Raw genomic sequence first — 16,952 nt, 5'->3', positions numbered from 1 at the left:
TGTATTTTGCAGGAAAGCGTTGGAAGAGCCCATTTCATGCCCTCAAAGTACCCTCTGAGGTTCCCTCAAGGAGCCTTCAGAGGGTCCTTAATCAAACCATACAAAAGTGTTCAACCTAGAAGAGACAGAAAGGAACCACAAAAGCCTCAAGCACTGAAGACTCTTGCTTCTCTTTTTAGACTAGGCTTTTATTTTATTTAATTCAATTCATTGGGTTGTAATAAGGCATTTTTATTCTTTTATTCTTTAAGGCCTCTGCGTAGGGCAATACTCTTGAGTGATTTAATTATTTAATTATTTAATTTTCTTTATTTTGGCAATAAAGAGTAGCATAGTTGTGTGTTTGGATACAAGTATTTCTCGTTCCTTGAGATCGACCCAAACTCCACCACTCATGCGAGCAAATTTTTATATTTTTTTGTGTTTGGCTTTCACTGGATTTTAATTAAAAGCTATCATTTTAAAAAGGGTTTTCCAAAACTTACACCAGGCCGCATGGCTGAGAAGTAGATCAGGTCATGTTGAACATGAGCTTTTTTGCTCATGCCAACATCGTGGCCCTATTTGCATTTTGGACGAACTAACTTTTCAAAATATGAAAGGACGGCCATGATGTTGGCATGAGCAAAAAAGCTTATGTTCAGCATGACCTGATCTGCTTCCGCCTGGTTGTAAGTAGAGCGGTGAAGAGGGGACCGCATTACAGGTGGGGTTGCAGGGATGGCAGAGGGCGAAAGGCCGGAAAGAGAGTTTGAGGGAGAGAGAAAGAGAGAGGGTGGGAATTAGGGATTTAGCGGAGATTCGGGTAAGATGGAGGGATTTGGTGAAGGGAGGGGGAAAGGTCCTGGGGGCAACCTTTGGGTTGGGCACGGCCCATGTCTTCTACGGGTTTGGGTGGACACCTTTTGTGGGGTTTCTCCAGGTTAAAGCCTCTTAACGTGGCTCCATCCCTATATATATATATATATATATATATATATATATATATATATATATATATATATATATATATATATATATAAAAGTGACAAAGGATAAGTTGCCGATACATTGTCTTTTGACCACGCTTTTGATTACTTATTTTTGAACACATACTCGATGACCCAACATTGCGTACGATAGCTAATTTTTTTTTATTGCATAGAAAAAGAAGTATTTACAAAAATATACTTCACTTTTGGTTTATGTACAAACACGCCAAACTTTTGAGATATTAACAATGCATGCTTAATTAACAAAGTAATTCTCAAAAGTTAAGGGTGCATTTTGTAATATTTTAAAAGTTAAGCTATGTTTGTAAATTGATCAAAAGTTAGGCATGTTTTTATAAAATTTTCACAGAAAAACTACATGTACTTTTTTTTTTTGGGGGGTGGGGGAAAGGAAATAACTTTAATAACGAAATTTAGTGATGTGAGCATGCACGCAGCTCTCGAATGGGCCGACGAGGGATCGGCCAGCAATAGAGAAGACTCCAATGACATAAAACTTCGTGGGCAACCCCATCGGCTGATTGCAAGCTCCATTCTTTAAAACGATCAGTTACGTAGACGACAGAGTTTTGCAATAAATCTTGATGGACGGACAGTAAGGTAAGAGCTAAATTTCTGGATATAGTTGTAATTTTAATTTTGAGTAGTATAGACAGTAAATCTAAAATAATCATAACTTTAGGGGCTACCTGTAAATTTCGATCCAGAGAGCGAGAGACTGGGTACAAAGAGCTGCAGAACTTGATTTGTGAGTAACCTCCTGTTTTCAGGCCAAAAACAGTTCTCAGATTAACGAAAATCACAAACTTGTTCACAACCCAGACCTTGCCCACCCCACCTCCGCGGCCTCTTTTGAACGAAAACCAGCACCACCACCCGAAACTCTGCTCGGGAAAGGACGAGGGCGGGCACGAGAGCATGAGGACTTTTCCGGCAGCCATACCGAAACCGGCCATGAAGTTCCGAATGTAAATGAACTTTCTCTCCTGAAAACCTTTCTCCATTTTCTTTTTCTGTTACTCCACGATGATGAACGATCCGAACCTAGCTCTCTCACTCACTCACTCACCCGTTCCTTCCGAACGAGAGTCTGTTGTGAGATCGAATTGAGGGATGCGCTTGCTATTTCTCCTGTGGTGCTCGGTTTCCGTTCGAGCCCTTTGGTGAAGGTTGGGGCTTTTTTTATAGTATCAGTTTTGTTGCGTAAGAGAGCGCAAAAGAAATATACCGACACGACCCGAGTCAGAGGCACTTTTTTTTTTCGAAAAGTAGGACACGAGGGCACGGTTTCTTTTTTCAAAATTTTCTAATCTTTTTATATTTTACTATGTATAATATAATCTTATTGAAATACTATTAAAAACTGTTAAAAAGAAATCAAATATTTTTCGCAATGTCATAACGTGACACGTGGTCTGTCTACATGTCCTGTCGTGTCCCCTGGGCTCTGAACCCTAAATGTCTGGCGTGTCCCTGTGACGTAGCACGGAAACCCTCTGCTGCTTCATTTTGCTTCTTCAGGGTTGCTATAGGAATCCTTTGTGGCTGTGCTTGAAAATGCTGTCTTGAATCCAGGCCGACGTCAGAGAATTTAGTTCCTATTCGTGTTGATGTTGAAGTTGAGGGGCAGCGTTTCAAGGATGCCTTTACATGGAACCCTACTGGTATGTGCTACTTTAGGTTGTTTCTTGATTCATTGTTATGGTTTTTTTAATGTTCTTTGATTGGTTTGTTGTACCAAATTGCAGTAGATGTCTTTGGTTGGTGCATTGTACTAAGTTGCAGTAGATGTCCTGTAGTAGGAGACCGATATTCGTCTTATATTCTTGTCATGGATGGTGCTTTACAATTTCCTTCAAGTTAGTCGCACCATATTTGCAGTGGTAGCAGTTTGTATCAATCATTCTTCATATAAGTTTTCTTCCGGGAAGGAAGAGCGATTATCTAGCTTCTTTTAAGTAGATGAGAGAGAAGGAAACAACCCAAAAGGATTCGACGAGCTGGGTGTTCCTATTAATAAAATGGTGTTGTACAATATCTCGTGGCTGATAAATCTATTCAGTATCAAACAAACCACTATTTCTTATGAGAAAAGAAGGCATTATAACTTGCAATGTGATCAATTGTGAAACAATCCATCAAGCCTTTGCCCTTCATTTAAGAGAAGAGGATGCATTTTTTTTAATTTCTCTTTCTTGCTAACGTACAATTAACAATGCCATCAGCATAAAGTAAAGAATAGCAGGCCTAACTTTTTGGCTTGATTAAAAAGGATAATCAAAAGAAACTTCGAGCAATCTGATGCTTTCTGACAATAAAATCACTAAAAGCTAGCTCCTTCTGAAAATCATGACAAACATTTGCATGGCTCTGCTTAATTTCCATTTCTTATGAACATTATTGGGTTGTTGCTACAAGGATAGGAATTTAGCCTCTATCAAGAAGATGAACTCTAGAAGAGAGAGGATGAGAGGAAGCACAAAATGAAACTTCATTTTTTTTCTAAAATGAGAGAGTTACAACAATTAAAGATATGTATGAAGGAGTAGTAACCAATGTCCGCACTTGTGAAGGGGTGACAACCAATTTTCCTATAACGGTTGGGTTACATCAAGGATCTGCTTTAAGCCCTTTCCTATTTGCTATAGTGATGTATGAGCTTACGAGATCAATTCAAGAAAATGTGCCGTGGTGTATGTTGTTTGCTGATGATATTGTTTTGATTGATGAGTCTAGAGCTGAGGTTAATGCTAAGTTAGAATTATGGAGACATACATTGGAAGCAAGAGGTTTTAAGTTGAGTAAGAGTAAAACAAAATATATGGAATGTCGGTTTAGTAAGCAACAAAGTAGTGATGGGAGTGTAGTGAAGCTTGGTGAGCAAGAAATACTGGTGGATGATTGTTTCAAATATTTGGGATCTATCATTCAAAAGTATGGAGAAATTGATGGATATGTAAATCATAGGATAAAGGTTGGGTGGATGAAATGAAAAAGTGCAACTGGAGTGTTGTGCGAATGCCATTGCGGTTGAAGGAAAAGTTTTATAGGATGACTATTAGGCCTGCTTTACTATATGGTACAGAATGTTGGGCTGCCAAGAGACATCATATTCAAAAAATGAGTGTAGCTGAGATGCGTATGCTTAGATGGATGTGTGGAAATACAATAAAAGATAAGATTCAGAACGAGGAGATACATAAGAAGGTAGGCGTTGCACCCATTGAAAATAAGATGAGAGAGAATCATTTACGGTGGTTTGGACATATTCGGAGAAGGTCTAATGATGCTCCAGTTAGAAGGATGGAGAAATGGGAAAATATATTAGTTAAAAGAGGTCGGGGTAGGCCTAAGAAGACATGGATGGAGATGATAGGAAAGGATATGAATGCTTTGAACCTCACCGAGGACATGACATTAGATAGAAATGATTGGAGGAGAAGGATTCATGTGGAAGACCCAGAATGATTTTCTTTTTTGGTTCATATCGCCGACCTCAATTGTTTTGGGATGAAGGCGTAGTTGTTGTTGTTGTTGTAGAGAGAGTTACAACAATATATGGGTGACATCCCCTCTGCCTCACTACAATACAAAAACTATTGACTTTACACTAATTGAAAATGTATAAGGATACCCCTAGAAAGAATGAAATGTACACATATATACAATAAAGGGGTAACATTTAAGATGGCCAAACATATGATTAAGGCTGTCAACTGGTTGGGTTTACCCAGACCTGTCCCAAACCAAACCCTATAGGGTCCGGGTATGGTGATAAATAATAAGACCCGGGTTCGGACCCAAAGGTTCGATTAATACAAGAATCCATGTATAGTTTGTGAAATTTTATACAAGACCCGGGCCCGACCTGAGTTCCGATTAAGACCTGCAAATTTTCAATGTAAAAATGATAAAAAATATTATTTTACTGTGTATGGTCTGGGTCTGGTTCATTAGTTCTTATCGGGTTCGGGTATGGTTTCTCTTATAGTGGACCCGATTAGACCTAGGCCCATACCCGATACCATACCCAAAAATCAGGCCAAAGTCTGGTTCTACTTGGGTCCAACCAAACCCGACCCGTTGACACCCCTACGTATGATACACAAGTCTCAACACTCCCCCTCAAAGTTGAGATGATGTAAGAGGAATCATCCCAAGTTTGGAAAAGAATGAACTAAAATGTAAAAGGGCAAGACTCTTAGTGAACATGTCTGCAATTTGATCTTTAGAGCTCACATGCTCAAGAGAGATAACTCTATCTTCATAGGCTCTCCTATTAAAGTGGCAATCTATCTTAATATGCTTAGTCATTTCATGAAACTTTGGATTTCTTTTCAATATGAATGGTAATCATTGTCACAATACAAGGAGGTCACTCCTAATTCTCCTAATAGCCACCTAATCCAAACAATTTCTGCTGCAACTTGAGCCATAGCCCTATATTCTGCTTCAGATGTGGATGATGCAACTCCCTCAAAATCTACATCACAAAAGGCTCTAAGAACTGTGGAGTATGAAGAGAAGAACATCTCATGCATAATGTCTCTCACATATCTAATGATTCGTCACTTAAATAAAGAAAACAAAAAATAAAAAAAGAAAAATTACAAAACAGTCCCTAATGGACTGTGTTAATTACAAGAGGTAAAAAGATAGAAATACCCTTGATTACAAAACTGTATATATATATATACACATTTTAACACCCTCTTTCAAACTTACAGTGAGATCACCAAAAGTTTGTTAAGGAGAAAAATAAAGTTAGGTGCATGAAGAGCTTCGATGAAAAAATCGGCAAGATGGCAATCGGCAAGTTCCTTTCAGATACTCATCATATGCGTATTGGTAGTCCATCTCAATATGCATTTTTCTTTCATGGAAGGTGTGGTTGCTTGCAATGTAGATTGCACTTTTGTTGTCACAACACATCTTCGAAGATTTGGAGATGAAAACTCCCATGTCCTGGAGAAGAGTCCGTCGCTATATAATCTCTATTGTTGTCATAATCATGACTCGATATTCTGCTTCAATTAAAGATAACGAGACCTTCTGCTGTTTCTTGCACCTTCAAGTAATTAAGGAATTCTCTAAGAAAACAAAAAAACTAGTAGTTGAGATTCTATCATTTGGATTACTACCTCAGTCAGTATCAGTGTAAGCAGTTAAATCTAATGAAGATGAGGAGGATAAAAAAAGCCCTTTTAAGATTGTATTTTTAATATAGCGAATAGTCCTCATAACTGCGCCCATATGTACTATGGTAGGAGAATGTTGAAACTGACTTGCTGCATGAACCACATGAGCGATATCAGGTCGGATGATAGAAAGGTAGGTGAGCGATCCAATCAATTGGCGATAAGGAGTAGGATCTTCGAGCAATATGCCATTTTCAAGTATTAATTTAACATTTATGACTTATGGGGTCTCTACTTTATTTTCATAAAATAATCTTGACTTAGCACATATATGAGCAGCTAATTTCATTTGGGAAAGGATATATCCTCTAGGTGAGTAGGCAACCTTGATTCCTAAAAAATATCTCAAAAATCACAAGTCAGACATATTAAAATTTTTCTTTAAAACAATTTTAATTTCACTAACTCCTTTGTCATTTCCTGTAATGATCATGTCATCAACATATAGTAGAAATATTACAATATTAGTACCTGTTTTCTTGACAAAGAGCACAATGTCAGCTGTATAACAAGAAATAAATCTCAATTTAATCAAAACATGACTAAATTTATCATACCAAGCCTTAGGTGTTTGTTTAAGACCTTATAAGGCCTTTTTTAATTTCAGAGTGTTACCATTAATATCCACTCTTGGTGAGGGATCCATGTAAACTTCCTCACATATTTTTTTATTTAAAAATATATTTTTAACATCTAGTTGATAAGTTGACCATTTTTGGATAGAGGCAATGACTATTAAGGTATGGACACTAGTCATCCTAGTGACATGAGCAAAGGTTTTTTCATAATCTACTCCATATTCTTGAGCATAATCTTTGACAACTAACCTTGCTTTATACCTTTCTAGGGATCCATCACTTTACTTTTGGTCTTTACTTTAAACATCCATCTATATCCTATAGGTTTCTTGCCTAGAGGAAAATCAACTATTTCCCAAGTGCTGGCTTTCCTAAGGTCATCAAGCTCTATTTTCATTGCTTTAATCCAATGAAAATATTTTTTGGCATCTTTATAATGGGAAGGTTCATTATAAGAGTGAGAAGCTCTAAAGTTGGGAGAAAAAGAATCATAAGGTGCAAATCTATTAGGAACATTAGAAATCCGATTAGATCTCTTAAGTTGAGATTCCTCTAAGGGTATATTTTTGTGTGAACTTGTCAAGAGCACATGGTTGATCACTTTGTCCACACTGAATATAAACATGCATATTTTCAATTGGTTTTTCATTTTGATGACATATTTCATCAACAATTGGATGTTCATTACTAGAAACATCATTCAAGCAAAGTTCAAAGACATCATTACAATCAAGTTGGTTAGATTCAAGTCTCGGTAAAATATAAAATAGAAATGTATAGTTAATTTCTTCTTTAGTTTCTTTATTATCAAATCCACTTTCATTTTCTAAGAAGGTAACATCTTTAAAAACATAAAGTTTGTTGTTCTTTGGGTCAAAACAACGATACCTTTTTTTATTTTTCCCATATCCTTGAAAAACACACTCAATAGTTTATCATTTTTATGAGTAAGCACAAAGCACTTACACCCAAAGATTCTCAATCTTTTAAAATCAGGAGTCATTTTGAAAAGTTTTTCAAATGGGGAGACATTTTGCAAGGAAGATTAAGGTATTCTATTTATTAAGTAGGTTGAAGTTAACATGGCTTCCGCCCAAATTTTTTTTGGAGTGTCCTTAGAAATGAGAAGTGTCTTAGCAGTTTCTATTATATGTCTATGCTTTCTTTCTGCTAATCCATTTTGTTGGGGAGTTCTAGGGCGAGACTTTTGATGACAAATGCCGTGTTGTTTCAAATAATTTTGAAAATCATTTGTCATATATTCACCTCCCAAATCAAACCTAAGGATAGATATGTTACTAAGAAATTAATTTTTAATCATTATATGAAATTCCTTAAAGAAAAAAACACTTCAGATTTAAAATTTAAAAAGTAAATACATGTATATTTAGTGAAATCATAAAAATAAATAACATAATAGGAGTAACCTCCTATTGATATGACTGATGAAGGACCCCATACATCCGAATGCATTAATTCAAAAGGACAAGTAAAAATAAAAGTTCGTTGGGTAAAAGGAATTGCTTTCATTTTTCCAAAAAATGCAATCTTTACCAGATATATCCTTTACATTACAAATATTTTTCAAAAAATGAAAGAGATACATTTTTGAAAAACTAGGATGCCTAAGTCTCTTATGCCAAGTATCAATGCTTTTATCTTGAACATAATTACAAAATGACTTAGGTGGATTAATAAAAAAACCCATGAAGTAAAGATCGCCTTTCTTATGGCCTTGCCCAATCAGCTTCTCTGACTGAAGATCTTGCATGATGCAATCTTTCGATGAGAAAGAGACTTTGCTTCCATGGTCGAAACTTTAAGAAATGGAAAAATATTTAAATTAAATTTTTGAACAACCCTTATTTTTAGAACAACAATTTTTTGAATCAAGAGTTCCCATACTATTTATTTTTAAAGAAGTTCCGATAGAAGTTCCATCGGCGGTTGAGACATAAGATGGAATGGAATTATAAGTTCTTCCTTATTGGGCGTGGTTTTTCCAATAGGAGCAACTTCTTAGTTGTCAATGGCGGCACCTAGGTGCATCCCCACTGTGTGGGCAACCAGGTTTGGGCGGTGGGGCCTTATATTACCGCCTAGGCACCTAGGCTTTTTTTTCTGAAGATTTTTTTTTGAAATATCATTTGTTTTCTTCTTCAAGGAGGAGAAGGAGAAAACATGTTATTTGTGTATTGCTTGTATTATGTCTATTGTTGAGAAGAAGAAGATGAAGACATTATTTGTCTATTGCTTGTATTATGTCTATTGTTTAAAAGAAGACATTATTTGTGATTTGCTTGTATTATGTTTATTGTTAGTGTTAATTTTTTGTGTATTGTTCATTCACATTGTTGTATGGTTTGTTTATTCAATTGTTAATTTATTCTTAATTTGTTTGAGAAGGTTAAGGTTACGTAATATAATTGCTTTACAGTGTTCAACGACATATTATTTGTCTATTGCTTATTGTTGATTGATTTTATGTTGTATACATGTTTCTTATTATGTTTTTTAATTTCTATTGTTGAGAAGAAGAAGATGAAGACATTATTTGTCTATTGCTTGTATTATGTTTATTGTTGAAAAGAAGACATTATTTGTGATTTGCTTGTATTATGTTTATTGTTAGTGTTAATTTTTTGTGTATTGTTCATTTACATTGTTGTATGGTTTGTTTATTCAATTGTTAATTTATTCTTAATTTGTTTGAGAAGGTTAAGGTTACGTAATATAATTGCTTTACAGTGTTCAACGACATTATTTGTCTATTGCTTATTGTTGATTGATTTTATGTTGTATACATGTTTCTTATTATGTTTTTTATTTTATTTTATTTTTTTTATTTGGGGTACTGCCTAGGCTCCATGTAGGTCTTTTTAGGGGTTCAACGCCTAGGCTCCTTCTAGCGCCTATGACAACTAAGAGTGCCTTTGCCCTTAAGTTCCTTAAGCTTTGGGCAAACTAGTTTAATGTCCCGGTTCATTATAAAAACGATAAATAGCACCCTTCCTATATCCACTATTATAGTTATTTTTGTCTTACAAAGTGAGGGGGTCTACAAGCCCTTACATTTAAGCCCGGACTAGTAACGGCCAAAACATCTTCACTTTTAGTAGTCATGCCAAGAAATGTTTCTTCTTGGCATACCTCGGCAAGAGCATTTTCAATAGGCATGACCTTAGTCATTTGAAGAAGAAAGGATCTCACTTGTTAAAATTCCAGTCTTAGACCATCAATGAATTGAAAAAGTGTGCTTTCTCAATTTGCTTTCTTCTTAATTCAATATTTTCGGGAGCCACCCATTCTGGTTTAAAAAGTGCTAATTCGTCCCAAAGAGGAGACAAGGTACTAAAATAATCACAGACATTCATGTCTTCTTGTTTCATGGTTCTAATCTTGTCTTAACAAAAATATTGTCTAACAAGATCTTTTTGGGTATACATATCCTTAAGAAAGAACCATGCTTCATTGACTATTCTAGACTTAACAATATTGACACATATTTTTATGTCAACATTGTTTATGAACCATGCTAAAATCTTAGCATGATTGCTTTTCAATCTTCTACCATAAATTGATGTTCGTGGATAGCCTTAGTATGATCCTCTCTTTCAAGAGTTTTTCAACACCTTCTTCGACTTTGGTGAGCTTCAAAGATGGTTCGAGAGTAGTGCCTATCGCAAATCTCCAAAGTTTCTTGCCTTTGAGGTGATTTTTCATTGCCAAAGCCCACATCATATAGTTGGATCCGTTGAGTTTGAATGAGAGCTCAACTCTTGATTCATGCTCCATGAGGAACGACAAGAGAACTGGATAAAGTAGAAAAAGGCTATCTAAAGAACTTTTATCACAAACATGTTCTTTGATCACCACAGACAAAGCCTCCAAGATCAAACAAACTCAAAGGGTTCTGATACCATGTAATGAAATCTTAAGTGCACAAGAGAGATGCCACAAAGGAGAATAAAAAGTGCACCACACAAATACAAAGCCACTAGTAGGCAAGATACAAAGAGCCAACTAAGGGCTATACACAATCCTCACAAAGAGGAACAAGAGACATAAAAATAATATTTGTGTTATTGATAAAAAGTTCTCGAAAGCACTACATTGAAAGGGGCTGTTAGCCCCTATTTATAAAACAAATGGACCAAGGAGGAGGATCCCATAGAGTTGTTGGGACCTCCCGATGGTCATATTTATGACAGTTAGGATGAGGTTCCAACGACCCTATGGCTTAATGACCATAGAGCCCTTGGTCATTTAAATAAAGAAAACATAAAATAAAAAAGGAAAAATTACAAAACAGTCCCTAGTGGACTGTGCTAATTACAAGAGGTAAAAAGATAGAAATACCCCAGATTACAAAACTATTATATATATATATATAATATACAATAATATATATATATTTAACAAAGCCTTCCCTTAAGGTATTTTCATACCTGAGGGTGCCGCCATGTACACTTCTTTTATAAGATTGCCATTTAAAAAGACATTTTTAACATCCATTTGATATATGGACTAATTTTCAATTGAAGCAACTACAATGAGGGTTTTAACTATGGTCGTGCAGGCAACTAGTGCAAAGGTTTCTTCATAATCTATACCATATTTTTGTGCATATCTTTTGTGACTATCTTAGCTTTGTATATCTCAAGGGTCCCATCGTTGTTGGTTTTTATCTTATATATCCATCTACAACCCATGTGTTTCTTTCCTTATGAAAGATCTTAAATATACCAAGTATAAGCCTTTTCTAATGCATCTAGTTCTACCCTCATGGCTTTAACCCATTCAGAGTGATCTTTGGCTTGAGCATAAGACGAGGGTTCTATATATGAATGTATTAGAGTTATGCATGCTTGATACTTGGAAGAAAAAGAGTCATAAGATACAAATTTTGATGAAGGTTGTGAAACTCTAGTTTGCAGTTCTTTTTTATTCAAGTTGGAAAAATTTTCAAGTGCACATGGTGTTTTTTGATGTTCCCGTCTAGAGTATTGTATACAACTTTGATCATCATGAGATTCTTCCTTAAGAAGCTCACTATCTTTTGATTCAATAACATTTTCAAAATCATATTCACAATTAATCATCATCATCTTTGTTGGAACCAAGATGAAATAAGAACGAATACTCAGTTACTTCCTTAGATTGCTCTTTATCAAAGAATTTTTCTTTTTCCAAAAAAGTTACATTTCTAGAAATATACAATTTTCCATTCTCAAGATCATAACACCGATATCCCTTTTGGTTATCAGCATAACCAAAAAAAGGCATAAGAAAAATTTGTCATTTTTGTTGGTTAATACAAAACATTTGCAACCAAAGACTCATAATCTAGCATAGTCAAAAGAGAGTTTAACAAGTTTTTCAATAGGGAAAATATTTTGTAAAGAAGAGGATGATATACTATTTATAAGGTAAACAAAGGTTAAGACAACTTATGCCAAAAAAGTTTTCGGCACACGATTAACAATAAATAAGCTCCTTGAAGTTTCAATGATGTGCCTATGTTTTCTTTCAGTTAAGCCATTTTGTTGTGGTGTGTGAGGATAAGATCTTTGATGTGTGATGTCGTGTAGATTAAGATAGTTTTTAAATTCATTTTGAAATAAATTCTCCCCTAAATTACTCTAAAATATAGGGATTTCTTTTTCAAGCCTATTTTTAACCAATTTATGAAAGTTTTGAAAATGAAAAAAGACTTCAGATTTATGCTTTAGAAAGTATATCCAAGTATGTCTAGTAAAATCATCTATAAATATGACATAATATGCGTATCTACCTACCTTTAGATAAAACATGTGTTGGATCCCAAACATCTGACTGTACAAGCTCAAGTGGTCTAGTTGAAACAAAAGTTCTATCATTAAATGGTAATCTTTTCATAAATTACAAATATTTTCCAAATTTGGAAAGTATTGGATTTTAGATACATTTGGATGTCCTAATCTTCTATGCCATATATTTAAATCTAATTTTTGAACATTACAACAAAAAACATCTTTAAATATCTCTAAAAATCCATATAGTAGAGACCTCATTCTCTATAGCCTTACCCAATCAGCTTCCTTGGCTGACGATCATGCACCAAACATTTATTTGAAGGAAAAAATATTACAACTATAATCAGATATTTGAGAGACTGATAAAAGTTTTTTAGTTTAGTTAAGGGATCTGATGAACCTTTAGAATAAAAAAACTTTTTTAGTATGAAAGATCCTTTTCAAAATTCCCTATTCCTTCAATTTGAAGAGATGTACCATCAACCGTAAAAAACATTTGACACACTTGAGTTATGATATTCAGATAAAATATCATTGTTTAGGGTCATGTTAAAAGATACACCATAATAAAAAAGTCAAGAAAATTTACCAAGGTTGGAATAAGATGAAACAATAGCTGTAGTTGAAGAAGACACTCCCTTGAGAAATGGATGAAGAACTTCCACTAATTGAGCCAGCGACATGCTTCCAATGGATGAATCTATGCAAAAATATCACTTGACTCTTGTGGAGAGCCTACAAAAGCAACCTTCTTCTCATATGCCCCTCTTAGTTTAGGACATTGGGGCCTAATGTGTCCCGGTTCATTGCAATGATGACAAATAAATTTTCTTTTATTATAGTCATTGCCTCGTCTTTTATAATGAAGTGATTTATATGCACATATATAATTTCTCAGTCTTGAGACGGCCAAGACCGAGTCATCCTCACTTTTAGTTACACGCCTTTTCAATTTATTTTCCTCCATACTCTATTCTTCTATAACATCATCAATAGGAAAAACTTTTCCTCTATGTCGAAGAATTGATTTTGTAGATTCAAATTTCGGTCTTAGGTCGTTGATAAATTGATAAAAATGCTCTGTATCCATTTGTTTTTGACAGAGTTCTATATCTTCGGGACAATGCCATTTTGGCTCTAGAAGAGCTAATTCTTTTCAAAGTTATCTTCCATTCCTTCCACTTCTTCTCATAAGTGGTTATAGTTTTGGTCTTCTCATTTTTCGTTAAAGGTACCTCTTTCTCACCTTATACCTTGGTGAAAACCAGCTTAGGTTTCGGGTCAGATCCATCTACTAGTTCCTACAACCCTTTTTCTAAAATAATGTGCTTTATAATAGAATCCCATGTTACATATTTAAAACCATTGAGTTTCACAGGCTTAATGGTGACATTTTCATTGTCATCTATTTTACAAAAATAGAGAAGTGAAGAGATAAATAGATAGAAGGAAGGAGGAAGCAAAAGAGGAGAATAAGAGCATTCCACCAATGTGTCACGCGAGCACTTGAAAACTTCAAAGATGCATGATCGCAATCCACAAGCACTTGCACAATCACGATCTCACGAACACTCCACCAATGACTCACACAAGAGCACTTAAATGAGAATCACAAAAAGAGCCAAGCTCCGATACCATATAAAGAGAGGTATGACACCTTTAAGCACAAAAAAAGTGTCTACTAACAAGTTCAAAGTGCACAAGCATAAATGCCACTAAGGGCACAATCACAAATGCTACAAAGAGCACAATCACAAATGCCACAAAGGGCATACACAAAAAATATAAAAAATACTAATTTTATTGAAACACAATCTGCAAGAAAGCATAACATTACAAAGGGGGAAGATCCCTATTTATATACACAAGAGAGACAAAAAGAGCTAAAAGAAAGAGAGAGAGAGAGAGAGAGAGAGGGCAAAGGAGAGAGAGGACCTCTCCAACGACTAGATTTCTAGCCATTAGACATAGTCCAACGGCTAGAAATTTAGCCATTGGATCAAGTCAACTATGGTTAACTTGGTCCAATATTATATATATATATATATATATATATATATATATATATATATATATATATATATGAGTCACTAGAATATGAGAACTAATGTGTGAACCACATTTTTTATGAATTTTTGTTATTTTCTCTTGAATCTAACAGTACAGATGTGATCTACATACTTGGTTTCATAAGAATACACTCTTGAATCATCCAATTTCGATGCATAAATGAGATTTTTTTAAGTCTTTAAAATCAATGGCTCATATTCTTCATAAATATTCAAGCATTAAAAAATCATATTTTTTCATCTAAAATACACGATACAATGATTGATTCCTAGCAAATTCATCATGCCAAGCACATCCACATGGTTGGATTTTCAAAAAAGGTGTTGGAAATGGCTATATTTCCAGTTCTCATATTTCAGTACTCATATTCTAGTGATTCATATATATATATATAATATGTATATATATAAATACATATATATGTATATATATGTACAATACATATACGTATACTATATTATATATATAAAAATATATACTATTTTATGTATACATATATGTACAATTTCCCACCTATCAGCGCCATCAGATTGTTGGGTGGCTGTCCGCTGGTGGTGGCTACCTGAAACCAAAAACAAAGAAGAAAAAAAAAGAAACCTATCTCAGGCAGGCAGGCAGCCATCAAGGGTTGGATGCTAGGAGCTGCCAACCGGTGGGTGGCCGCCGATGATTAATTACCTAACGACCAACCAACAACAGCCCACTGGCGGTGTGAGATTGTTCGGTGGCCATCCGTAGGTGAAGACAAAAAAAAAACACGTAACTCTGACGGCCAGCCATGTGTAGTCAGATTCTAGGAGGTCGATTCCCAGACACCTACACTGGTGGTTGGGCCCTGGCATGGTTATTGAGGAATGACAGAGGGAGAGGATGGGTGTGGGTTCAGCTGAGAGAGAGAGAGAGAGAGAGAGAGAGAGAGAGAGAGAGAGAGAGAGAGAGAGAGAGAGAGAGAGAGAGAGAGACCATCCAGATTGAAAAAATTGGGATGGTACAAAAAGTTTTGTAGATTTTGGATGTTCCCCTTTCTTTAAATATTGGCCTCCTTTTGGGTCCCAAACCCCCTATTTGAAACTCATAGAGGGAGGTTGTTTTGACCAAATCTGACTCTCATGGATGCGTCAACATAGTCAAAATTGTAGGCAATGACCTTTGGATCAATTTTTTTGACATAATTGGTCAAATTTGCAACAATTGCATGCTCATTTTTTCTTTTTGATGAATGCCAAAAAAAGCACTTGAAGTGACAAACATGAATATTCTTCGTATTTCTAGATGAATTCCTTTGTTGTATCAATCAATTATATATATATATATGTATGTATGAAAAAATATTGACTCCCTTGTGGGTCCCAAACCCCCTAGTTGAAATTCATAGAGGGAGATTGTTTTGACCAAATCTGACTCTCATGGATGTGTTCAACATGATCAACATTGTAGGGATTGACATTTGGATCATATTTTTTCGACATAAAAATTATGATTTTTTGATGATTGAATATTTGGTACATTATAGGTCACAAAATTTTCAAACCCCAAAAAATCCGACACACTTTGGAAAAACATGATCTAATGCCGGTTTATACTAAACCAAACATGCAGATCACATCCGGAGGGTCAAATGTGCAAAGAAGAAAAAGAAAGAGTTTCTTTAGGGGGTTTGGAACCCACAAGGTAGCAAATATTATCCTTGTGTCTGTTTGTATTGCTCCTATCAACTTGCTCAGATATGATGTTTGATCTAATTATCCATACTTTTCTCACCCTAGGAGCCTAGGGTTTCTCTTTTCAAACCTTCTTCCACTTCGTTAGCTGATCGGGGGTTTGAGTCCACCAAGGTTAGTGTTGGCTGCCAGAGATGTTGACTGCCTACGAGTAATGGTTTTGTAGGTCATAATTAGGGGAGGCATCAATGGTGTTAGCCTCATTACTCTTATCTCTGCAACACCAACACAGGGCCAAGTGGTAATTCCAATGTCAATGGTATCAACCTCATTGGTTTGAGAATGGGGCTAGGGCTCTTGGAAGGGAACCCACACACCCTAGGTTCCAATTTAGATGATCGCCGACTTCTACACATTTGGGGGCTGATTCTTGCGCAAGAGAAATGGCTTTTGCAATTTTCTCAAGTGAGAGTGCATTTTCACCCATTTTTCCATTCAAGTGGGTTAAGGTAAAAAATCCCTATTCTTTGCTTGTTATTGAGTGTTTTTGAGAGAAGATGGCATCGGAGGATCCGACATGGCAATGGTGCACTCAGGTAATGAGTGAAACCGATTAAGAATTAAATGCAACTATTGCCAAAATATTTTTTTGGGTGGT

At 35.4% G+C, this 16,952-nt stretch overlaps 1 protein-coding gene across 1 annotated transcript in view; it reads left to right on the top strand.

Annotated features, from left to right (window-relative positions):
* The first annotated feature begins 1,768 nt into the window (after positions 1 to 1,768).
* The window catches only part of LOC149826700 (chromatin structure-remodeling complex protein BSH-like), a 35,344-nt gene continuing 20,160 nt past the window's right edge, over positions 1,769 to 16,952 (top strand). Inside the window, exons 1-2 of the mRNA XM_090018366.1 lie at positions 1,769 to 1,960; positions 2,568 to 2,656. Coding sequence (XP_089874492.1) covers positions 1,911 to 1,960; positions 2,568 to 2,656 — 139 coding nt within the window. The 5' untranslated portion in view covers positions 1,769 to 1,910. The remainder of the gene's footprint in view (positions 1,961 to 2,567; positions 2,657 to 16,952) is intronic.

The sequence above is a fragment of the Nuphar pumila genome, chromosome 10, assembly GCF_984573655.1.
Source record: "Nuphar pumila chromosome 10, dmNupPumi1.hap1.1, whole genome shotgun sequence".
Lineage (NCBI taxonomy): Eukaryota > Viridiplantae > Streptophyta > Magnoliopsida > Nymphaeales > Nymphaeaceae > Nuphar > Nuphar pumila.
Note: the sequence above shows the minus strand (reverse complement) of the source record. Positions and strands in the feature narration are given on the sequence as shown.